General features: G+C 38.2%; 1 protein-coding gene across 15 annotated transcripts in view; it reads left to right on the top strand.

The window, feature by feature from the left end:
* The window catches only part of IFTAP (intraflagellar transport associated protein), a 43,656-nt gene that overhangs the window by 5,569 nt on the left and 11,606 nt on the right, over positions 1-26,481 (top strand). For 4 of the 15 annotated variants that reach the window (XM_055715688.1, XM_055715690.1, XM_027807989.2 and 1 more), the window contains 5 exons: positions 4,052-4,142; positions 7,424-7,615; positions 21,099-21,256; positions 22,702-22,773; positions 23,726-23,780. In XM_055715688.1, the coding sequence (XP_055571663.1) occupies positions 7,513-7,615; positions 21,099-21,256; positions 22,702-22,773; positions 23,726-23,780 (388 nt within the window). In that variant the 5' untranslated portion in view covers positions 4,052-4,142; positions 7,424-7,512. Of the gene's footprint in view, positions 1-4,051; positions 4,143-4,230; positions 4,313-5,832; positions 5,900-6,750; positions 6,891-7,423; positions 7,616-21,070; positions 21,257-22,701; positions 22,774-23,725; positions 23,781-26,481 lie in introns of those variants that run through there. The other 11 variants (XM_027807990.2, XM_055715692.1, XM_055715693.1 and 8 more) reach the window with 11 other exon arrangements.

Genomic DNA, 26,481 nt, shown 5'->3' with positions numbered 1-26,481 from the left:
ATATTTTATATTCATTTTATTCTCCTTCTGCCACGTGACATGCCTTATTTTTAGAAATTAGTTTCCCAATTATTGTGGCTGAGAAGATGGAAAAATTAAAGTTTGTTGACAACAACACATCAGTGTTGGATGAAGACATGGTCTGTCCAAGCTGGTCTTCTGTAACTGTCAGTGACAAACTGCTTTGGAGGAACTGCAGGAAGTAGCTTCACAATAATGTGTCTACAGGGCAGGAAAATAATGTTCATAACTGTCCGGGTCATAGCAAGAACATCTAGGATTTGCATCCTGAATTTATTTGGCAGAGAACCCATGCAAAAATGAATAAATGGACTTTACCTTTGTAATTGCTATTCTAATAATATTGACATAGGTAGTATGTTTTCAGCAGATTGCTCACTGTTACGGAAATGTTTTGTTTCACTTGATTTTTTTCTTTTGCAATAAATTACTTAAAATAATATGTGGTTTATATCTTCTTAATCCCAAATCATTCCAAATGGCATTGAGAAATTTCAGGCTTTTCAGCATATTTTCTGCCAGTAAAACACAATCATCTCTGAGCTGGTATGTAGCTGTCTCCTTGTGGGTTGCAGTGATGGACTCCAGCTCAGCAGGGAGAGGGAGGGCCACCTTACTCGTTTGTGTAGGGTTAGCCAGCCAGAAGGCAAATATCCTGGATGTTTAGCCAGGACTCACAGGCTGAAACCTATGGAAAAATGGCACAGGGAGTCTAGCATTCTACAGTCTTCAATTTTCTGTCTCATCTAAAACCATCAGTAAACAGTATTTAATGTGAGGGACAGGGCTTTATTTGGAGGCTTCATCTAAAATAGCTGATTGAATCCAGGTGTGCTTTGACTGTCGAATCTAGGATGATCACATTCCAGCGAACAGTAGCTACCGAGTTTTGGAGGGGTGCTTGGTGCACAGGGAGTGTTACCTTTGTTGTAGGCCTCCAGGTGGTCTTTAAAGGGAGCAGTGCTCTTGAAGGCATTAGAAATTCATTAAAAAACCCTTCTGATCATGTACGAGACTGACATAATAGCACTGAAATCAAACAGGATCAATGTGCTTGCTTGCAATTAAAGCCCTTAGATATGTCCTTTAAAAGCTCACAGGTGCTGGGCATGAGAGGCATGTGTTTTTGACCATCCTGAAGGTCGCCTCTGAGGCTTAGTATTATGCAAGCAGATGCAGTTCCCATCCACACAAATTGCTGATGCATTAAGTGTGTGCCCTTAAGAACTCCTGCTGAAGGCAGTGGCAAACATCCAGCTGATTTAAACAGGATTAGCTGTTGCAGATCACACTGAATTGAGAGATGCTGCAAGGAACGTCATCTCAAAGTTTGCGTCCTTTGTAATTGAAGCTTTTTCTTTTAGTTTGTTCCCATAGTTCAGTTGACCTGCACCTGCTTGTGGCCAGAGCTTGCTGCTGTCGGGTTTACTCCAGGAACGTTGCTTCCCTGCAGGTGATAGGTAGCGGGGAGGAGGAGGGAGAAAAGTAGGGCAGGACAGTAGAGCAGGGAGGGCTTTCTTTTGCAACTGTAGCTTTACAGATACCTAGACAAGAAGGAAACAGCTGACTGCCTGTAGCCTTCCTGTGCTGCCCCACCAAAAACATTTTATGTCTTTCTCTGGTAGGAGTTCCTGGAATCACTCCTTTCACTTGGTCCACTTTCAAAGTGCCGTCCTGGGATGTTGGTTAATGGATAGTGACCACAGTCCATAGCTAACAGGCATTTATTGAGGACAGGCTTGAGTTCCAGCTGTGCATGCCGCTTTGCACCATGGGGGCTGATGATCTGCACCCCTCTAGCGGTAGTGCGGGTATGACTTCCTTGGTAACATCTGCTTTTCTAGTGTGGAGGAAGCACAGCTTTCTGGGCCACTTGTGACTGGTGTTTCTGGTGAGGCTGTGCTTTCATGGTTGCATTAACAGCTATGACAGGCTGCCAGAAGGGGCAATCCTGCATGCTTCCCTTGCTCCCACTGCACGTTCCCCCTGTCCGGTTGTGCAGGCACTCATGATTTAATGCCTGTAAGGCAGATCAGAAAACATGTATTTAAACAGAAAATAGGTATTTGCTGACTTTATTTTCTGGTTTTATATCAGTATTTTATTTTGTCTGGCCAAGAGATAGGCTGGAAAGAAAAGCAAAGGGGTGAAGAGGGAGAGTGGGTGTTGGTGGCATTTTTGGAAGCAGCCAGCATTTAGGCTTAAATTGATTCTGACTGTAGTCATCTGATACAGGCTTATTCCTTTTGCAAAGGTGTTACCTCATTCTTTATTGCTGTAATAATACTGTAGCAAATCCATACTCCTCTAGAGTCTCCTTGAGTCTGTAAATGGTAGTAAGCAAGGAGTGGAAATCAAGATACTTTTCCTCCAAAAGTACTAATCCCTGCTCTTCAGATTGAGTTTACTTTAGTTGCTAACAATACAGGATCTAGGTTACTCATTTTGTGTGTAATTAAATCAGCTTCCTTTAGCAAGCTTTACACAAACATATCTATTACATGGTGTGACTTCTACAGTACTGGTGTCTAGAGGGCAGATTGGGATGTTACCTTTTTTTTGTAAGAGACAGCATGTGTTACATAGCTCCTGGAACAGGTTTGAGAGGAGTCTCTAATGTCCTGAATCACAGTGTGCTTTCGCATTGTCCTTAGGAGGCAGGAAACAGCTTTGGTTCCGTACTTGATCCCTTGACAGCTTACCACACACTTCAGACTTGCATATATGCCTGTAGTATTGCCTAACTACATGAGTGGTCAACATGCAGAGATAATTTCTGTATTGCCTTTACCAGCACACCCCATTGCTAGTGACAGCTTTTATGCTGCCGAACTAGCCAGGCCAAGAGAGTCCCCAGAATCAAGGTCTTTAGTGCAGACTGACATGTAAAACCTTTATTGATGCTCAAGTTCAGTATTGTGGGTTGTTAAGAGAGTAGCATTGCTTTTATGAGAAGGTAGGTAGATCTGAAGTATCAAAGATTCCTTTGAAAAAAGTTAGTTGTCACAGGTGCAGTTACTGTGCTTGTTCTATAGGGAAAAAAGATCAGGCATTGTCCAGTGGTAACAGAGTATAAGATGTAAAAATAATGTATTTGTGTTGTGATTTTAGCAGACATAGGTTATAAAATCTCTCAAACAGGTGTAATAGTGATGTTTACCATTAACCTATGAGTGATCTATAAATAAAAATTTCTGATTATCCTTTTTTTTTTCATTAAGAATGACTTTTGGGAGAGCAAAGTGGTGTGGTGTGGAAAAGTCATGGTGTGGAAACCTGACTTTAACTTATGCCAGAAATGCTAGTGAAGTTGTTTTTTTTTTTTTTCCCCAGAAAAAATTGTGTAAAGTTTTTGTGAGTTTGTAGTGGGTGAACTTATTGCTCTTTCCATTTAAAAATTCAGAATCTTGATTTTTTTTCATTGTCTGTATTATATTTAGAAGAAACTTAATAAAGCACTCAAAAATGCAGCATAAAACAGGAAGCCTATATTCTACCACATTTTTTATTGTTTAGTAGAACTAATAACTGCAGAATTGAAATCATGCTAATACTCACTTGACCTGCCTCTGTGATTGAATGCAGAGATTTCTGGTTTGACTTAAACAGCTGGGAAGAAGACTGCATTTTGAGAAATAAAATTGATTTTGCACAATGATCAGCAAGACTTAATGAATGATTGCCTCAAGAAACCTCATTACACTAATTTGGATGGATAAGCAGGAGTGAAATGCCAAAAGAAGAAACTGTAGTTGCTGCTTGGATGCATCACTTTCTCATTTTTGACTCTAAAACTATCCAGAGCCAGTGTGGGGAAAGGATCAGATATTCTTGACTTACTTTCCTTGAAACCTTCAAGTTAGTTTGATGCCTTTTGGGAAAAAGAAGATAAGTTTTTTATTTCAGTAGTAGTTACCCACTAGCAGAACAATGCAGTCATTTCATTTGTAGATGTGTGATTGTAGCCAGTTCATAAATTTTGGGTGATTCCAATCCATTATTGTACATTATTTTTTCTTTTTCATGGCAGTTCAGAGGAGTCATTGCCTTGAGGCTGTGAATTGGATGATTGCTGAAGCCTTTCACCTATGTAGAATCTACTGGTTAGCTCCTTAGCAAAGGTGAGATTCTTCTGGTCAGCCTGTTTTCAGCTGTTCACATCACAAAATTTCTCTGCAGCTGATGCAGTATGGTGTTCATTTACAATAGACTTATGAATAAAGTAGGTGGGAAGCAGCAGAAAACCAAAGTGGAATGAAAATGAAAAATACAAAAACCTTGACAGGTTGAGGTAAGTTTCTGAACACCTCTATTGTACCATTGACCATAACCATATATGTTCAGTTTCAGGTGTAGTAGGTGTTATCCAGATACCATCCTCTGTGCTTGCTTTCATTTGGGGTGATGCAATAGCATCCTGCAGCTCTTCAAAATAATTGAAAACAGGGAGCGACAGGTAGTTCTAGCTGCCAGTCTCTCCTCTCTATTTTTTGAGTGAATGGCTGTTCTTCTGACAGAACCTAGGCTTTTATTAGGACCTAGCTGTTTTTTCCTCTCCACGAGGAGATGATTCTGTAGACGTAAGTAACAGCTGTGTAAGGGAAGATTAGGTCTGTGTTGAACTGTCACCTCTGTAGTCCAGTTGGCATTTTATTTCTTGCTTTAGATTTTTGAAGCAAAACTGTGAAGTTCTTAGAAAGAGCAGTGGAGGATGGATGCCAAAATGGCAAATAGGGTTTTCTCCCCTCTTTTCCAATTTTGGATTTATTAAAATATGAATAATTTAGTGAACTCATGTTTCAAAATATATTCTTTGGTTTTCCATTGAGAAGAAATAATAAGGAAATGTAGCATATGAATTACAATTTATTATATTTTCTTAACCCAAGATGAATACCTTTGACATAGTTAGTAGGAAATCTCCTATACTAATGCCTGTAATAACTATATTTGCTATGGGAGAGTACTCTGGATTTACTGCTTTGACTTGGGTAAAAATTGGATCCATTTTCTGGTGAAAAAAAAGCCGTTAGTCTTGAGAAAGTAGTCTTTTCCCATGCTTGGAATATCCAGGGAATTTTCTATGCTATATATTTTAAAAATAATACTTCAGTGTTTTGGTGATGTTTCTCCTAATGCATACATATTGAAGTGGATGCTCGATTAAAATACATAGGCTTACTGAAATATATGTTTAAAACTCTTAGGGATAAATTCCTAATCTCTGTATGTCAGGAGATTTCTGGTATTAAATGTTAGATTATATCCGAACAGCATCCAGTGCTTGCTTTTTCATGAGGCTGATGTTCAGGATTTTGCAATCATTATTTGGCTAAAACTTGGTCAGGCTGAAGTCAGCACTACATTTCCCAGCTAACTATAATGAGTCAAAACCTGGCATCGATCCAAAGCCTTGTTGCGCTGTTGCTTCTCTACAGTTTAGGATGTTAAAATCTGATGTGAAGTTTTCCAAGTTCTGTAGGAAGTAGAGGCTGTGCAGCAGAGTAGAAATGAGCTAAAGTGTTTTAGTAAGGCTTGGTCTGGATGCTTAATCTGCAGCTGATGACTTGGTAGCTGTAGAATATTCACTTAGAAAGCTGCCATTCAGCTTGGTTAGGGATACAACTATTCTCCCAAATTGTTTATTAATTTTCTAGCTTCCTAGAGCATTTTAGAGTAAAGGAATCTAAGCTTTACTGCCAGCCCTTCTCTGATTTGTTTGTAAGTCATTTAAACTCTTGGTGACTCAGTTTTTTGATCTGTTACTTGGAATAATATTTGTTTGCTCTTCTTCATGGGACTATTGTGAAGTTTATTTCATTAGTGTTTATAAAGGACTTGGAGATCCTTGACGCCAGATGCCAAAGAAAAACAAAAGGTAGTTATTACCATTTTCTTGACTAAATATATGCATTTTTTTCTTTGACTCTAGCCTTAAAAATCACTGCAGTCTTTCATAGAATGAAATTTACCTCAATTAATGGCTGTAATAACTGAACAGTAATGATGAGTAGAAAGCATTGCTTCCCTCTGAAACCACTGTAATTTGCATAAGCCACTCTGAGAGTCTGGTAAATTATATTTTGCTTGGCCAGTCCACAGGGAGATTAATACTGTTTTGTTTTTCGTAAAACATTAGAAAACTTAAAACTTTAGGTCATGTGGGTGTGCATGTGTTTTTATATCTTCAGAACATTAGTCTTATTTACAAGCTGGTAATCCAACAAAATTAGAGTTTTACATTAGAAATCATGCTTTATTTTCCTGCTGGGCTCTGAACAATTTTTGTTCGATCTTATTTAACTTTAAAATCAGGTTGCCAGCCTTTGCTTAGTGTAATTGATTTGAAGTTTTGCTGAAGAATTAAGCTTTCATTCCCAAAAGCCGTTTCTTCATGCTGTGGTAAATCAAGAGAAGCAGCACAGAAACACATGAAAATCAAGCACTTAGTGTATAAGGCATTCTTGCATCTTTATCACATTTATGTATGTAAACTGATCATTTACACTTTTTAGTTAAGTTGCCACTGTGTGAGACAATGTGTCAGTTATGTGTGTCCACACTCTCAGGGGTGTTTTTCTGCTTCTAGTAGTCTGGTCCTATGTATATTAAAAATCAGTAACATTATTAACTATTTAGCATCACACAGCTGTTAAAATGCCATTTACACAGCTTTTATAAGTGAGAGGCAAAGTTAAGTTCAGCATACTTCACTGAGAGATTTTTCAGGGCCATTACTTCCCTCAGAGTCTGGTGAAGTGATGAAGATGGGCTGGAAGGGTATTGCTGTGTGACTGAAGAGTGGAGATTTCAAGTCCAGAAAAGCCTCTGTTGGGTTCCTTCAGCTCTCAGCACTCGCCCTTCTCAAGGTGTGGTTCTCGTCTTCCTATGTAGCTGCCCAGTTTCATCATACCTTCCCCATCCTGTGTGTTGTCTCAGCATACACACAGACGTCATCATGATTTAAACATGCTGTCCAAAATCTGGGTTTAGGGGATTTGATGGTACAGTGAGCAGTGTACCTGCAGAATGATGGATTCAGTCCGAATTTTGAATGTACAGGTGTCCCAGATGTTAAATCCAATACGCTAGTGAGTGGTGTCACTTTCTGAAAAGAAGGCAGGGGTTGTAAGACTGAACAACTTAAAATGAGGGGGAATGAACACCAGCAAGAGAGTTGGACACTTCTGTGGCCCTTATTACCCGAGGACATAAATTTCAGGCATAGATGATCACAGTCTCTCCATTTGCACTTAAGATTACTATGTCCACTTGAATTTTGGGGGAATTGTTGTCAGAAGTCCCACTGACAAGATCAGAATTTCACAAGGAGGGAAGAAAAATTTGATGTTCCGGTGTTAATCGATGTGAATTAGTGACTCCTCAGTTAATTTTTCTACAGTTTTCTACCTGCAGATACATGCGGCTCATTCTATTGCAGAAGCAGCCTACTAAAGCAGATACACCTGTTCGACTGTCAAGGTGTGGATCATGGGAGAACAACTGTTAAACAACAGCATCCTTGATCAATTTATTAATAGCCATGAGCAGTCGTATGAAGAATTTCTAAATACATTTACTTATCTTTTGAAAGGTACGTAACTTCCCACATCTCTCATTAGAAATTGCAGCCAGAAGGGAAGGTAAAAAGAGAAGCAGTAGTATTTAGTGTCGTTCTGCTACTCACTTGCTTTTTAACCTTAGGCAAATCATTCTGATGCTTTTGTTTCTCCTATCAGCAGTGGGATCCCTAAGGACAACTTTCCTTATCTTGCTCCACAGACTGCTAAGGTTGTTCTCTACAGGTGGTTAACCACTTTGTGCTCGCTTTAGGGAGGTGAGGGAGCGTGCACTATTTGGAAGGGTAGGCTTTTCCTAAGTATGGCCTGCATTGTTTTGCTGAAGTTTCCATAAAAGAAGTGCCTAAGTACTTAATAGTACAAGATAGCCTAAGATCAGAGGTGTGCAATTTGGATACTTACACAGGTTTACTAACGCTAGCTTGCTGTGCTGTGCTGTTGTGTGTGCCAAGCTAACAGATAACTTGGATGAAGGCACATCAGGACATCAGATTAGGATGATTAGGCTGAAAAAGTCTCATGCTTTGCAGATGAAACAAAAGGTGGGGCTTAACCTTGATCTAAGTGTTGCTCAATTGCAGGCGGTTCAGATCTGAATCCAAATTCTGCAGCTCAGGTTCATTTCATTTGGCCATGTTAAGTCAGATGCCATAAAAATAAATGCGAGCTACATGTTACTCACTTACAATTCTCTTTACCTCAGCTTTGCACTAAAAATGATGTCCTCATATTATTGGAGAAGCACTGTATTTTTCAATTACAGCATGTGGCATGCTTCATTGATTGGCACTCAGAAGTCTGTCCTGTCCTTGTCCTTCAGGCAGAACTAAGTGTCAGTCAGGCACGGAGCAGAAAACCAGTGGGGGAGTCAAAACTGCCATAGAAATAATCTTGCGGCAACCTTCTTTCTCTCCTTCCAGTAAAATATAGAAGAGAAAGGAGACACTGGGGGATGAGATAAGAGGATTGAAAATTAGGCTCTGGTCTTCTTTATGTATGATTGATACACTGGGGATAGCTCCTATCTTAGAAGCACGCAGCATATCATGATGATACTTGCAAAAAGCCTCAGCGTGTACTTCAGTGACTTTCATTGTCACTATAGCATCTGCCACTAAAACTGTATAAAATGTAGAGCTTTAGCTGAATCAAATTCTTAGAAATGCTGTTTCCTATGCTGATATAAACAAAACTGCTCAGCTTGTTTTCATCCCACCTTCATTTTCCTTTAAAAATACCCAGAGGTGCTGGTTTGCATTCTAAGCTAGTGAGCTGCAAAAATTCCGTGTAAAGCACAAGGCATGTTACGATCAGAACAGTGCAAAATACTTTTTAAAATATCACATTCTTAGTTTCTTAATTTTGCATTTGAAAAAATGTCATTTGGCTTCAAATTTTTAGTTTTAATTAAAACTTTATTATTTTTTTTTAAAAGCAACTGTGATAGCTTAGTAAGATTGCTAGTAAGATAGGCTTCAGAAATTTTCACTTTTATGTATGAGTTCAGATGTTTACTGTGGGGATGTATTTGTGGTTACTGTCAAGCAAAATCTGACAATTTTCAGATTACATTTCCGAATTTGGCCTGACAATGGTGGTGATCCATACACTAAATCTTTGTACAGTGAGAATTAATGTCAGAATTTGCAGTCCTGCTTAATAACCAAGCCCAGACAGTTGTGTGTGTATATAGGAGGCTTTAAAAATTCCTTGAAAAACATCACCATCTGCTAGATTTGGGCTGTCATAACATCAGAAACAGAAGACACACATAGAAGTAATTGGATCCCACTGATTTCACAGGGTACGATATATATATAAGGTGATTTTCACTTTTGCATGAATGTATACTAGCTTTGTAGTTGGGATTGCAAGGATTTTTTCACCAGGAGTTTCTACATTATTCTTGAAAGCATCTCATAAGAAACTAATTTCTTAACTAATGTTGAATTTTTATCCGTTAGTTACATTTCCCACAGTGAAACTAAAAAGAGTATACCTTGAGTACAAAGACCCAAGCATCCTTGACTGTTCTGGCCTACCTAAAAAGAACTCTTTGAGGCTATAAATGTCAGCGTGGAGTAACCTCCTGTGAGCACATTAGGGTCTTCTGCTGACAGAACAGTTCCATTCTTGTAAATATGGGAAACAGTTTTAATGAATTTTTGCATTCCTGACTTTCAATGGCTTTTTAAAAATTGCTAGTATTCTAAACAAGAAAATCACAGTTTTATACTGTTGTCTTTTTGTGTCTGAATGAGGGACAGAATGAGAGTTCATAGATTATAGTAAGGCTTTTACCTCCCTTTTACCAGAGCTGGTGGGACATGGATAAACATATTTAAATGTCATTTTAAAACTCTGAGCTCAGCATTTGCCACATATATACTCCAACAGAACATGACCTATGTATTTAAAATAGGTAATATTTAAAAACTGTGGGAGCACTCCCTCCATAATTGGATTTTTTTTTTTTAACCCTTTTTATCAATCCTGTAATGGATGGACACTTGAGGGGTGGTTTGAGATTCTAGTAAGTCTCTTACTTTTCCTACTTAGAACATCCAAAGTGTATTTTTTGTCAAAAGGATAATATTAACAAGACAAATAGATAGGTGAAAAGACTGGTGAACCGATGGGAATATGATTTTGTAATTAGAGCACAGGTGCAGAAAGGTGAATTTTTTTATGCTTGTTGTAAAGCTGTGCAGAAGTTTTCAGCACCTGGTAAAAAATGACAACCTCTTGTGCAAATCCAAAGCAAAAATAGTGGTAAGAGAAATAATTGTATTAGTCATTTATTTTAATACATTAGTTTGTGCTGCTCTTAGAATCACTGAACCCTCTTATGCTTATGCCAAGTTACATGTTTAGCTTGTAAATATAAAAGCCAGTCTGATAATAAAACAGCTAACTGGCATTTGCTTTGAGATTGGACAGCTCCAGGATGCTTTCTAAGTCCAGAGAAAAATCTTAAGAATTTCTTGACTGTGCAGTTGAAGATGCCGCAGAAGAGTTTGATTTGCAAAGGAGTTGATGACACAGATTTCTGTGGATCTGGTCAATGAGTCATCTCTTCAGAACTAAACACTTCCTAGAACAACTTTGGACAAAATCTCATGGGAATAGACCCAATCCCCACTTTTTAAAAAATTGCCACACAGGGCAAGAGGTCTTTCAAATCTTAGAAAAGAGTGTTTGAAATCTGGTGGAGAGAACTATGATGTCCAAACTTAGAAGGCAGCATCTGCTGATTTTTCTAAACTCAGAGGTGGACTGGGAAATTCGGTGGAGCATAAAGTTTCTCCTTTGACCTGCTAAAAAAAATACAGAAAAAAAAATGGTCCAAGCTTCAAATTTTTAATCTAGGTTTTACATTACTCCTCTCCCACTTCTAAAAGTATGGGATCCTGTATCAGTCAGCTGCATAGAAAAATGCCAAACCAAAGTTTAGGTTCATATTTTTGCTATGGCCCTGGGCATTTGACTACTGGGATTAAATTCAGTCCATTCCTGCTGTTAGTTTTGCTGTGTTTCATATACCTCACACAGCCTGGCAGTACACTGAAGTCTGAGCGCTTTGATCAGACCAATCTCGAAGCAAATTCAACCTTGGGTATATACTTCATAGCCTCAGTGCTGTTGTTTTGATGCTTCTGTGCCGAGCAAGCTGTCAAGCGGAGGAAGTTGGAAGTGGCTGACCACTTCTCTGCTTCCAGGTGGCATGTCCTATTCTGTGTTGTGATCAGATTAATTTAATTCCCCAGTGAAAGCTGAGTGATGTATTTGGTTCATGGTTCGTTTGACGGTAGTTGTCTGCTTCTTTTTTTTTGTTAACCACATTTAGGAAAAACAACCACCTTAAACTTCCTATATAAATGTCAGTGGAGGAACTTTACAAATGTGAGTCTTAACAGCAGAAAGCATAGCAGAAAACTATATAAGAAATGACAGTAAATTCACTTTAATTTTAAAAATGGACCAGTAGGACAATGCTAACCCCAAGAGAAATTTGCAGCCTTCTTCCTATGAGTGGATTTGCCAATAAAAGCAACTAGACAGTTCAATAAAACTAATTAAATTAATCTGTCATCCCCAGGGAACTTAAACAGGGCATGAAATAGGGAAACAGCGTCAATTCAGAGCTTTTTATTGATGTGTTGTGCTGGATCATTGGAAAGAATGGGATAGGAGAAAAAATTTGCAATTTTCTATTGATCATAAATTCACTAGCTATCTCTATGTAACCTCCATTCAATATAGTATAAAATCAAATATCATACAGAGCCCCTAAATGTGGAAAAAACCCAGACATAGGGACGCAAACATCATAGATTATTTTTGAAATAATAATAGCTGATCTATTTTATGGATATTTGTTGTTCTTAGATCCCAGTTGTATTTGCTATGCAAAGTATTACATCTACATTTTATAGACAGAAAAAAAATAGGCATGAAGAAGGGAAATGACTCGTGTTTGATTGCATAGTAGCTCATTGGCAGCACCAGATAAGGACAGAGGCATCTGGACTTGTGGAAACTTTGACAGCCCTTGAACAATAGTGCTTCCCTGGTAGCAATTTTTTGTTCTTTTCTGTGATACCTTTATTACCAAACAATTTCTAAAGATTGTTTCAGATGGAAAAACAAAAGTATTTTCATTCTGTTGCATAACTTCTATTTTCTAGAACGTAGAAAAGGGGAGTATTAGTAATCTTGCTGTTGATGCATTGATACACCACTATAGGTGGAATCTGTATTGGCTATGGTTGAACTCTGTAGTACTGTAAAAAGCGGTTACACAGAATGATCTCTTGCTTTAGCTCCTCACCTTGCCTTGAAAGGTATTGAAGTGTGCTAAATGCAGCTGTTGGCTGTTTCATGTCATTGCAGTGAGGAAGGCCTCCTTTCCTGATGTGGAAATGACACAAAGCAAATAATGTCAGAGATCAGAATCATATCGTAGCTCAACAGGACAATCAGAAACAGAAATCAATTGACCTCACTTCCAGTTTAGTGCTGAACTCTTTGTAGAATTATGTGCTTTCAGTGTCCCTTATAAAATCACATATACATGCCTAATTTCAAGACAGTAGGTATTTGCCTTTAAAAGAAAAATCAGGCCTTTTGAAGATGCTTTAATGTCTTATCTATAATATCCAAAATTAAGCATTTTTAGAACTCTTGGGCTCTCTGACATTTTATTCATTTGGTCCCACCTACTGTAATCTTTTAATAATATTATTTGTTAGGAAAGGAATACTTTGTATGGAGGCGCCAGATGCTTTTAGTTATGTACAATTCACTTTTTTCTTACAGTGCTTATTTAGTTACGTGCCTAGCTCTGGATTCTTCTAGAATGCATACACAGGAGGTTTCCAAAATCAATTCTGTCCTGCTTTATTAGTATATCACTTGCTCTTTTAAAAGTGCTACCAACATGTGTATTTAATGTAGTTTCCTTGTACTGAGGGTGAACTTAAGCACATTTGTGGTTGCTTTGACTGTAAAAAAGAAAATAAACCCAAGTGTTAAAAACACAGTGCTTATTTAAGTAATAAGCTCAAATACATTCTCTTTCTTTTAGCTAAGGTTCAAAGTATGGCTTCATGTAGCCAAGACTTACGAAGAAGTGTGTAGTTCCTGTAGACTGAACTAATATTCTCCCATTAGTTACTGTCTAATTTAAAGCTCTCCCTGAACTATCCCTCAAACACAACTTCTGAGATGTAACACTTTTTACATCCTGCAAAGGACAGTGTAGATTTTCTGAAGCCATAAGAAGCAGGCCTACCTTTATCAACTTCTGGAAGAAGTCTCCCAGCTTTTATATCCTGATACGCTCTCAAATTATAATTGCAAAATGCTATCAGTTGTACAGCCTGTGCCTTTATGAAGCTGTTTTTTGCCCCCACTGCAAAACCACTATTGTTGGAATTAGAAATCCGATCTAGGATGGTGGCATTGCTTGGTAGTGATAGATATCACTTGAGTGCTGGTAGATATTACGAGGTGTAGCTCTCATAACAGGACTGTGCTGGTTAATATCAGCTGAGGATCTGCTCTAAGATTTCTGTCATGTCATTTTTTAAAGGTAATTTTTCATCATCATCTGTTGGAAGAAGCAGGATTTTGCTCATGCAGGCTGCTGAAATGGTCAAGTGTACATTTACCTTGTTATTTAACTGACTGCATTATAGTACTCAAATGGGAAAGGTATCCAACAACAGCACTGTTGAACTGTGGAAGAGTAATAATTTTTTTTTAATGATTAGCTGGGGTGAATGTGATATAAACAGGAAATATTACCCCTTTTCTAACACTGACACTATGTAAAGCACAACAGAGATACAGATAAATGCCACATAAAACCAGAATATATAGGTTCCATTAAAGGAAAAAGGGTGAGATACTGATACGGTAAAGAACAGTTAAACTTTTGAAAATTAAGAGGTGAGTTAGTTTTGGAGAAGTATTGCTGTACATTAAGCTAAAGCAGGTATGTGAGATTGACTGAAACATACTTGAGAGTAGCAGTCATTTGTCTTTCCCCAGAAGGAGCATATACAAGAAAAGGTCCTTTCCTGTCTGGTTTTCAAACATGCTACAGTAAGGGGAGTATCAAAAAATGTCAGTCAGAAGCAGTAATAGGTACTTAAGAATTTACACTTTTAAATCAGATAGTCCCACTGAAGTTACTTGTCCCAGTCCATGGAATAATGTATTTATCTTAGCTGAGGACATGGTATGGTGAAATTTGCTTAGGAAATTGGCATTACTGAGAAAAGAATCAAACCCATACTACCGTTTATAGTAAAAGTTGACCTTTTTTGAAGGAAAAAAAAAAGGTAAACTACTTTTTGCTGATTATTTGTAATTTAATTGGGGTAAGATCAAAGACGGTAGGGGAAAAGGCTGCACCTGCTGAATCTCTGTTCTGGTGAAAAGAGCAACGAATTCCGTAGGCATGAGTGAGTTACATTGAAAAGAGGATTCAGCAGCAAGAATGCCCTTGTTAATTGGAGGTGAAGTATAGAAAGAGAAGACCACAATTTTTGACATATTGGACTTTCAAGAGGTGTTAAAAATATTAATTTGCACACTTAGGCAGATAAGTTGTTATTTTCTCTGCTGCATAGTGCGGCGAATGAAGAGACGGGACGCAGCTTGATGCAAGCAAGATGTCCATTTATTAGTGATTTTCTTACAATTATATATGTTTCTACCTTCTACATATTACACACTGATTGGCTAAATCTTAAGCGTAAAAAACACTGATTGGTTAATATTTAAGGCACACCGTTAGAACAATAGGTACTTAATAGTTTATCTTGACCTAGCAATAATTTTTATTCCAAGGTTAGGGAGTTTCTTTCTACGCGGCTTTCTTAATTACATATTGGCGCCATCCGTTCCCTTATCTGGCTACTTGTTTCTCTGTCCGTCTGGTTGCCTCCTCAACTGTGATGGCTCAGGGGTCTGCTGTTAGCTTGTTCCTTTGCTCCCAGGGCTTGTGCCCTACAAGTTCTAACAAGTCTCTATTCATCAGGCTATAAGTACTTGGACTCTTGTCCTTGAGGCCTTGTCCTACAGTATAGATTGTTAATTGGACAGAAGAGTTCTGTTTGCTTGGTGCTACTGTGAGTTCAGCGTTGTTGAAATTAGTGAGGGTTTTTATTGAGTAAGATTAGAATGGGACTCTAGGAATTCAGATATCTAGGGGGCAGGCAATTCAGATGCTGGGGGTTGGCAGGTATGGTATAGTATATGTAGAACATCCACTGCCTTTTTGGGTGGCAACAGGAGGCTAGGCAGGATGCCCTAAGACTCTTAAAACAGCATGATGAAGTTTAGGGGCCTGAATTGTGCCTGGATTGCTCTTACTTACAGACAGGCGTATAGGACCCTGACACTGAAATCCCCCAGCTATGGCTGTATGGGATACTTGGGCTTTTTGTCATGAAAAGGTGGACAAACTGCATTGATTTACAGAGATTTATTCATTTAAACACATGGAAGCAGGAAGATAGCTTGAGAATGTTAATCAGAGAAGGTTTTCTAGGCTAAGTAACTTTAAAACACTACGTTCTGTTCTCAGCTGGGCAATATACAAGCAGAAGGAGACTGCAAGTTTTGATTGGGGTTACTGCAGAAAATCTGGGAGCTGGTTTGATTGAATTATCAAAAAGAAATGAAGGCTTTAAAAATTGCCTTCTCAACAGATTTGCTTTTTGGCCTTGAAATTTTTTTTCCCCTGTTACAGCTTGGCATTTAGGGTAAATGAACTCAGCACCATACAATGGTTTACATGTTTGCAAATAAGTAAATACAGGTACTCTACAGTCTGTTACTGATATTTTATGGAAACATTTCAGTGACAGGGTTTGGTCTTGTTTTAAAGTGTGGCTGTTGTGATGATGTGTTTGAAGAATGGAGATAGTGAATGAACATGAAATTTGTACTCATGACCTCTGTACAAGGCGGTTATTGTGCTACTATGAGTAAAATTACTTCCTGTTCAAGAGTCCTGCACAAAGTCACTGTATTATTGGAATCCCAGGTTTTCCATCAAAACATAACTTGGAAGTGATTTAAGGGATTCACAGGCCTTCTGCTGGCCCTCAGTCCAGCGTTCTGAGGACGAAGAAGTACATTGGAACTTATAATAGCAGCTTTGCTGTGTTTTTTCTTTTGTTGTTTTTTTGGGTTTTTTTAATAGTTAAAGGGGCCCCTTTCTCATTTTTGTTTTTGGAATGAATTCATTCAGTTGAAAAAAGGTGGGAAATACCTGGTAGTTGGTATTGTTTTGTCCAGTGTATTATCCCACGCCAGGTTTTCTACAGTATGTTACTGATTGCTGTGTCTGGTCTGACTTTGAAATGTTTCACACCATGAGACTTTTGTCATTCTTCTGGGGCTACTATTTCATTTTAACAGATTTCTCTGACAGGAAGTTTTTCCTGATAATCCTGGTAGCTCTCCTCTCTGGCTTTGTGATAAGTGATTCCATTATTCTTTGAAATATACAGGGTGATCGGTGGACATTTCCAAAAGATTCCCTTCCAAACTGGAAGACAAAGATAATTTTAAGCAATAGATAGTGAGAGAGAGAAAAAAAAAATAAATTATCAAGGTGGATATACTTTCTGATAGAAATATGTTTCTGAAGTCTGCAACATACTTTTCAGTGACACACAATTATGATAGATACTACTCTTGAGAGACTCAGATTTACTTCTCTAGAGACCTAAGCTGGCTTGTTATTTCATTGTTAAGGTACAGACAGTGGAATTTCTAAAAAGTAAGACTGAAAAACTGTCTGCAGAGTGAATATGTGAATCTTTCCATCATTTCAGCCTTCTTCTTCTGCTACTTTTTGTTGTGTTTGTACCCCTTATTTTGGACTTTGGTCACATATTGTAATGGCCAGTGTTGTACGTCTGGGTCTTGGCAGGTTGAGAACCGTGACTGTGAATAATGAGTCAATTATCACTTAGTCAGGGGGAAGGCAGAGCTATCCTCTTAGAAGCATGTAGTAGCTTGAGTTGGAAGGAACCCATAAGGGTCATCGAGTCCAACTCCCTGCTCCTCACAGGACTACCTAAAACAGTATGTGGCAGATGATCATCTGTCATCCCAGGAAAGAAGAGTTCCGTTTTTTGCAGTCTTGCTGGCTTGAATGTGAGCCTTCCTCCTTCCTCATCTCTTTCAAAAGCAAGGACATAAATGGTTGAAATTCAGAACACTGTCAAAGGAATACAGCTGTGATTTTTCTCTGCAGATTGTAGTTTCTTTAAATTTAGAACAATTTATGTGTGTTGTTTTTAATATTTTTTAAGATCATGACTGCTACTGCTTCAAGAGAGCCAGTTATGTGATGCATGCATTGAGAAACTATAGGTGTCAGTAGTTATTTTGGACATCTGAAGGTGTATTTTACTGGCCTTGAGGGACTGTGCTTGAAGCAAGAAATGTAATGTTTGATTCACCTCCCTCCCTCCAATTATGTGGCATAGCCTCATTATGCACCTGGTTGCATAGCTGATAACTCTGTCTGCAGCATGCATTTCACGGCTGCTTTAGGTTGCTTAGACTTTTTTCTTTTCCTTCTGAATTTTTCACTTGTCATGAATATAGTATCACATTGCAGTTGTGAATGTTTCATCAAGTGTAATGTTTAGGATTCTATAACCAGTAACTCTGCAATGGTCTTAACCAGGAAAAAATTTCTGACAGAATTTATGACTGATCTCTTAGGAGATGGGATAGTGCTTCTTGCTGTAGACTGGGCTTGGTGAATGACACATAAATACTACGAATGCACTTGATTTCTTATTAGCTCATTTAATCTATCTAGCTTTTTAACTGTGACAACAGCTCAGCTGTCCAGAAAATAAATAACCTAATAAAATAGGTACAGTATAGTTTGTATGTACTGTTTAATTGTAACTGCCTAACTAGGTGTCATAGGTCTTTTGATGCTAAAAGTGATATTGTTTTGTTTGGAGAATTCAGAACCTGTATTTTGGAGAAGAATGATCTGGTATGCATCCCAGAAGAATGACCACAGTGGTATCCAAGATAGGCATGGGCTTGCTCACGAATATCATGTTTATTCAGAGCCTATCAGCTGTATGGATTATGTTGCTGATCATTCCAGTTCATGATACCTTTTGTCTCTCTGTTGATCAGGCTGAGAAAAATGTATGACTTCCAGAAGCTTTTTCTCCGTTCTCAAAAGGCTTCTGATGTGCACAGGGAGGATACTGGGCCCTGAATCCCTGTTGTTACTCTATAGGTCTGTACATGTTTGGCTGAATAATTTCCTAATACGCACATACCCTAAAATACATTAATATCCTTCATGACTTGTCAGTCTTTAGCATAAAACTTGTAAATTCTTAGTATACAACAGGAAGTCCATCCTGTTTTACCACTGCAGTAACAAAAGATTGAAGCTTTTTGAGCTAGTCATCTAGTTCTTCCTAAAAAGTACGGTGACAGTAAGAATATCTTCAGATAGTAGGTGACAGTTTTGCCTGTCAAGAATTTAAAAGGGGGTTTCTTGTGCAGTAGTGCTTCATTTCCATGGCTTGAAAAAGTGTGTAGGAAGAAGAGATTGCCCATATGTACTTCTGTTTCCAAATGTTGCTTTAGGAAAGTATTTGCTAAAAAAGCAGGGAGAAGACACATGTATCAAGAGGCCTGGGATTTAGGAATTATTCAGAGGATCCATCTGTGGTCTGAGCATTAAAATGTTTGCTATATCGGTCTGTTTTGGTGCAATTTACTTTCTATGATCCTTGACTCTTATGAGTGTGGACTTCAGGTTATGTCCAGACTGCCAGCCCTTTCTATGTGTCATAGTAACTGCAGCACAGAACTGTCCCTGGGGATTAATAACTCTTCGGTGGATGGCTCAATGTAGTAACCCCAAGGGCATCATTAAAACTCTCCACAAGAATTACTTCAATGCTTGTAACGTATAATTATGCTTTAGAAATGCATGACAGCTTTTCTTATTGTCACAAAGCAGATTTTTCAAACTAAACTCAAGAAATTCTGTTAAATGAGCATTTATTTTTCATGAAGAACATGTGATGTGAAGTTCATTTGAATTGATTATCCTATAGCTGCTCCATATTTGATAATGGGACTTTTAAAATAAGAAGTCCTGGATTTTTATTTTGGCTGTGATTTGCCTATTTTTTGCTGTGTTATAGGAAAAAACCTATTCAACATGGGTCAAAAATCCATACTTCCGTGCACATATTGTCCTGTTCTGTTATCAGCTCCTAGATCCAGTTTGTACTGTTGAGATTTCATTTGATGATCACCTAGCTGTACCCTAATTCTTCTGGCTGCTCTGTGCTCCATGGACCTGGCTGGTAGGACAGTCAGAAGCACTAACAGTTGTCTTAACTTTGCTCTTGTTGTCTGAGGAGTTGTTAAAGGTCTGAAAGATGTCACAAGCTATCGTTGAAAGATTCAGTTCTGTTTCTGAATACTTCCCTGTTTTCAGTGAGGGCACAATTGGCCATGTCTGATGTATAAAATAAACATGAGAGAAGTTATTCCAATCTTCTGTCAATCCACTGGCAAAATATTTTTCCAATCCGTCTTTCAAGAGCAAAGGAACCCCCTAAGAGAACAACCCTTCTTGAGCATTTGTATTTAATTTTTAATCTCAGGACCTAAAATTCTGGCAATTAAATATCACTGGCATACTTCTGTTTATTAGTCTGATCCCAATAAAAATTTATTTACTCACAAAATTTTCTCACCCAGTCAGATTGCTGATATAGGGAGGAAATCAAATTGGTAATAAGCTAAGTCAAGAGCATACTGTAGTTGTTAAACACTGAAAGCAGCAGTACCTAAAGAAATTAGCTCAAATGAGTTTTATTAACTAAAGATACAGGGGCTAGGTTATAGGACCTGTCAGCGCATCTCATCACGTAGTCCTGGACTGGTGGAGATTCTGACTGTGATGCCCTTGGAGATCCAAGAGCTTTGTGGGTGCTGGCCCTGGGCAGATTCCCAGCCACAGTATCAATACCGGTTCTGACAAGAACTACCAAGGCTTACTTCTATACTAGACAACATGGACATTTGCTCTAATGGTTGTGAGGTTCACACATGGGGCACATGTTTGGGCTGATAGTATAAACAGGGTGATACCAAGATACTGAGGTAGAAAATACAAGAACTACTTCATTTTTGGACCAGATTGTTGCTGTACTATGATCAAAATCAGAGTCCTTCCTTGTGCTTGATAAGAAGGCACAGCATCGGATAGGTATGTGAAGGAATATGTGCACTTGAAGTGCTTAAGATAGCAAGTGATTTTGTGAGCACAGATCCCGCATAAGCATAGTTGCTGAACTTTTAAAACTAGACATGCAAGTGTTGGGAGCGTGTGTTAGTGTGTTAGGGAATGGGTTTTTTTTGTTGTTTTAATTCTAAAACTGTACATCTAAAATAGCTCAGCTGAGTGCATGCAGTTGCTATGGGTTTATAGTGTGTCACAAAGAAGAGACTCTCTTCATATGTGCAGATGTTTTCAGTGCCAGATGAAGGCATGGGCACAAATGTGCCATTTTGTGCAGAATTCAGAGAGCATTTAAACAGTTTTAAAATAAAAACTAAGGTGTAATCTCACTTACTGTCTTGCTTTATTGGGGTATTTTCACCTCTCAGGTTATTTTATCAAATTTTCTGTATATTGCATAGGCTTTTGAGACAATTAATTCTTCAGTATTGAGGAATAGGTGCACTTAAAGTTCAAACTGCATATTCAGTTTTATGATAAAGATTGCAGTACATGATGTATTATTCATGTATGTCTATGTATATTCATGTATTTCTATGGAGTACATGGAAATGCTGAGCATGAGAGGAAAAGTGAATGTGTAAAATAAGTCAATATTAGATCTAATGAATTTTGCGGTTTTCTTTTTCTTGGATAGTGCATTATGTTATCTGATCTCCTTGCAGAGGAAGAGGGGAAGACAATTCAAGGAAGTAAAGTGGACTCCTTAAGAAATACTTTTTCTACTCCTGAATTATCAAATGGAAATAAACAAGATGGCCCACCTGAAAGGAGCAAAGACATTTGTGTGTCTCTTCCACCACAGATGCAAAATGAGAATGGGGTAATGAGTTAACATTTGTCCATGTGGACAAGCACCACATTTAAACAGATGAAAATATTGGGCAATACACTGTCCAAATGTTAGAGGCTAGTGGTATTTATCCCATCCAAGGCAAATATTTAAAATACTACCTAAGTGTGTAATGCTTACAGAGGCAACTGCAGGGATCACGTTTGGCAGTAGCATTTACTCTACTGAAGACCTGCCATAATCTGACCGATAAGTAAGGTGCCTTGCAAGGAAAGACCTTTGTAATGCTTTCACTAAAAACTGCAGTCAACAGCAGAGGTTGGCAAAAGGGAAAAAATCTTGAGAGAATAAAGCCAGTATGCACATGTTTATTTTGTTTCCTGGGGATTTTAGCAAGTACTGAGTTCCGTGTTACTGAAGCTAGATTGGTTCAGCTATTTAAAGTAAACAGTAGGAAGGCTGGAGGGATTTTTAATCTTCTGAAACAGAGGAGATTAGGGATTTAATGTATTGGGACAGGAAAACAACAGACATCATGTGGAGAGAGCGAGATGGAAATCTGAATCCATGTGTTAAGAACTTCCACCCTCCTGCCTGAATAACAGATAGCAAAGCTGTGGTCTAGCCTGTACTCAAAAATTCCCTTCATTAAACTTCTTATTAAAAAAGAAGTAGCAGGTCATTTTGTGTAATGCACAGAGCAGCAAACTGAAGTGCCTTCAAATGGCGGGCCTGCCGGGCCTCAGCCAAAGAGCACAAGTTGTCATTTTCCTCCCTGCTACCACGTGCCTTTGAAGTGGAATCAAGCAAGGCTTTTAAAACAATCACATTCTGTCAATTGTGTAATAATAATGACAAGAATCTTTTTGCCGTTTTTCTCATGAAGAATATGGTTGCCTCATTGGGGTAGGTTGCCTTTGGGCCTCTTACTTTAGCCACTTTGAATTGGCTTTCTGCCCCGTAAAGCAATGTGCAATTTACATTATCGTTTGTTTAATGGAACATTTTAATACTTGTCTTTGTTGCTACAGAAAAAAATGTTTCAAGCATAGCTGCACTGTTTTGTCACGTTAGCAGTTTAAGAAACAAATACTGTAATAGTAGAATGCATCAGAGAAATGGCTAGTGTAGTAGCAGGAGGAGGCTGTAATGCAGTAAGTTGGCCACTATAACCTTAAACCTGCCCTGAGGAAAGAGGGAAAAAACTGCTATCAAAAACAATGCTTCTGTTCTGAATGCTGCTTTTTAGACATGTTATGATTATTTGCTACTGTTGTTCCAGTTGGTTCAGTCTGGTTCTGTGTAGGATTTCAGATGATTACCTGGATACATTCTGTTTTCAGGAGCATTGCATTCACTTTTTTAAAAAAAATTAATACACTGTAAAGGATCTGTATGTGTAAATCAGTAGGAGCTTTGATTGTGATTTTGGTTCTATTTCATGCATATAAGTATTTCTGCCTATATATCTACAGACAGTGGTGAATGAGAGCGCAAAAGCTGGTGGCTATGATGGAAATAATCTCAGTCTGTCTGAAAGAGCGAAGGTGAGGTTTCGTTTGATTTTCTTCAGAGTGGGCATTGTGAGTGGAACATGACTGATTTTTGCTTTATTCATTTACAGAGTACTTGCAATTTGTTGATGTATTTGTTTCCCATCTGTGGGAAAGAAACATGAGAGCATCACCATCCAAATTTTTTCCAAATGTTAATGAGTATGTACTTTTAAAGTGTAAGGGTTATGTAAGTGTTGATGAGAACGGGGTCAAATCATGTTGGAAAAATCATCTAAGTGTATCTCTAATAACTTTGTGGAAACACAGAGTACTACCTAGTGCATATAGTAAATCCTCCATGGTAACACTCTTTGCACATAGGCTGGAAAAGGCCTTTTACTCTCACCCTATTCACCTATTCAGAGGGCTACGTGAAACAAGAAATGTCTTTCCTTGTGGTGTGTTTTAGATAGTTTAGACCATTTTCAAGGGGTATTATCCTGAAAAAACAGTAGTGCAGCATCCCAGATGAAGTACCAAAATTTTAATAATTCTTGGCTTTTTTATTTCCCATTCAGTTTACCATTAGTATCAAAACAGAAGGATCAGGCTCTGCATAGCCCACAGCATTTATTGTGTCTGTGCCATATGCAGTGAGCTTGCAAAACTGCGGAGTAGCTTATCATTTAACTTCTTCTATGAGAATATTTTACTTCTCCATTTTGCCACCAAGTTCCTGAAAAAGTTGCCATATACCTTGAGCTTCTTTTCCATCACTGTAGTTGATATGCAGCAATTTTCACAGCAATTCTTTGCTTATATGTAAAAGATTTTCCTTTGAGTTACACATTTCAAAGAAAATTCATATGATTTCTTGGAAAAATGCAGGAGACAATGGTAAAGGTGAAGCAGACAGTGCTTTTTTGTGTTTCTCTGGATTTTATTATAAGGAATGGAATTAATACGTTTTAATCTGTTTTCTAAATTGTGTTTTTTATGGCAGGTGGACAAGTACTTAGATTTGGAAGATATAGACACAGGTGAAAAGACATGCTGTGGTAGGTTCCCCCACCCATGCCTTCATATTCACTATCGTTGTCGGTCTTTGGATGCAAGTGTATGGGCATTGTTTAAAGAACTGTTTCTCCTCTAAAAAAGATGTTCTTCTTCAGTTCTATTGCTAGAAAATTCCCAAATTTCCCAAATTCTACAAATTACTCATTTCCTCACTCTAAGAGGTAATGAGATAATAAATTATAAGGAATATTTATTATACTGTGTCCTGGTGAGTAGTTATTTTCTTTCAAGATTTTTTCAGAATTGCAGAACACTTCTTGTTAGCAACGTTTCTACATTTTTCTGCACTTTTATTTTGTACTGAAATTATTTTGATTACAAAAGTTTCTCCACAAAGTAACGTGAGTGCTAAGAGAGAGTTTGTTGTGGTTTAACCCCAGCTGGCAACTAAGAACCACACAGCTGCTTGCTTGCTCCCCCTGCCTCCCCAGGTGAGATGAGGAGGAGAATCAGGAAAAAGGTAAAACTTGAGGGTTGAGATAACAACAATTTAATAATTGATATAAAATGAAATACAATAAAAATAACAACAACAATTGTAATGAAAAGGAGAGAGGGAGAGAGGAATATAATCCAAAAGGAAAAAAAGCCCAAAACACAACAGGTGATGCACCCACGTGTGTTTTAACACACACGATTGCTCGCTACCAGCCAGTCCCTGAGCAGTGATCACAAAGACCTGGCCAACTCCCTCCAGTATACATACTCAGCATGATGTTCTATGGTATGGAATATCCCTTTGGCTGGTTTGGGTCAGCTGTCCTGGCTGCATCCCCTCCCAGTCTTTTGTGTCCCTCCAGTCTTCTCTCTGGAAGGGCCTAAGAAACTGAAGAGTCCTTGGCTTGGTATAAACATTACCTAGCAACAGCTGAAAACATCAGTGTGTTATCAACATTATTGTCATACTAAATCCAAAACACAGCATTGTACCAGCTACTGCAAAGAAAATTAACTCTATCCCAGCTGAAACCAGGAAAGAGTTCTATAAAGTGGAAATATTTAATGAAAATTTTGTCCCTACCTGTTAAAATGACTTCATCCTGGGCTTTAAATAGGTGAGACTAGTTTTGAATTCACAGTGAAGTTCTTTAAGAATTCAAATGATGAGCATTTTGAATTGTGTTGAACTGTTCCATACTCTCCCACCTCTAAAAAGTAAATAGAAACCTAGTGTCTGTAGTTGTCTATCATAGGTGCTTGTGTCGTCATTATTACCACCAGAATTGATGACCTTTTAGTGATTAATTTCATTTTCCTCATCTATACCTGTGACTGCACAAAGAAACTAAGCCACAAATTTCAAGGGATTTGTCTAAGGTCACTGAAAGAAGCTGTTACAGAGCAGGACTTTGGTCCTTGGTTCCTTGGTTATTTCCACTTGATTAATCTGTCTAATCTGTTAAAGATTTGATTAGTCTTTCCTTTCTATATGTGCAGAATTCCTGTGAAGTCAGAGGGCTTAGGGACTTCCAGTTGATTAATATTTGGAGCTTGGCTGTTAACTGACAATAAAATAATAAACCAACATAAGTCAGGTTTACAGCAAATATTCTTTCTCCAACCTGGGATTTTCAGGAAGGAGGGAGTAAGGTAGCAGTCCTCTATCAAGCACAGACATCAAAGATTTCTTTTGAGTGCAGTGTTCACATGTGCCCATTTTTCCCTTTGTAGGACATTGTTCTGTGTTTATGTCTTTTAATATATATTAAAAAAAGGTGGGGCTTACCGGTGGAAGCCTAAGCACACATTTCACTTGTACCATAATGAAATGAGAGTTGTCTCTGTCTAGTTCATGGATGTAGTATTACATATCTTTAGTTCAAAACAGGCCACAAATTGGATGATGAGAAATAAGCTCGACACTAAAATAACCAAGCAGGGCTGTGAGGGAAGAAGAGCTCTGCCAGAGCCTGGAGATAGCTTACCACTTTCTGGACCATGCCAGACGTTGCCTCTCTCCAGGCTTTTCAGTCATTTCTGTGCAGTTGTGTGTGTGCAAGTGTAAATGTTAATCACATATGTTTAGAAACCTCTAGTAAAACAGACTGCATTTGAACAAGATAATTACAAAAATGATCATCTGCTTGTACCGTCTGCATAGCACTTTATCCAAGCCACACTGGGAAAACCTTTCAGTTAGTTCTTTTATTGGTGATTATAAAAATAATAAATATAACATTATACCATCACCACTGTAGATTATCAGTGTGCTGACTACTTGCTTTTTATGTGACATTTGATTTGGCTTTCAATCTCTGCTGTCCTCAGCACTTCCCATGAGACAGCATGCCCTGCACAAACTCCCTGCACAGTCTGCCTAAATGCAGAAAGAAGCCGTATCAACTCTGAAGCAATCAACAGCAATCAACAGTGCTCACAGACAACATTAAGCATTTTGATTGTATTGTATAACATCAAAACACTTCATAGCCAGAAGCTGATTATTACTTGTAAACTCTGTAAGGAAAGTGAACAGCTTCCAAATTTCTATCTGGGCCATCCACAGCCTGGGTCTGGCCCAGGGCTTCTTCAGTGGAGGTAGTTGTTGAGTCAAGATGAAGAATTTCCCTTTGACTCCTAAGTGCAGAAAATAGGACTTACAGTTTGATAGTGTCTTACATGTCAAAATCCACTTGATAAGCTTCATAATAAGGGAGGTAAAATCTTACTCCTGTGAAAACC

Source organism: Falco cherrug, chromosome 7 (assembly GCF_023634085.1).
Source record: "Falco cherrug isolate bFalChe1 chromosome 7, bFalChe1.pri, whole genome shotgun sequence".
NCBI classification, from domain to species: domain Eukaryota; kingdom Metazoa; phylum Chordata; class Aves; order Falconiformes; family Falconidae; genus Falco; species Falco cherrug.
Note: the sequence above shows the minus strand (reverse complement) of the source record. Positions and strands in the feature narration are given on the sequence as shown.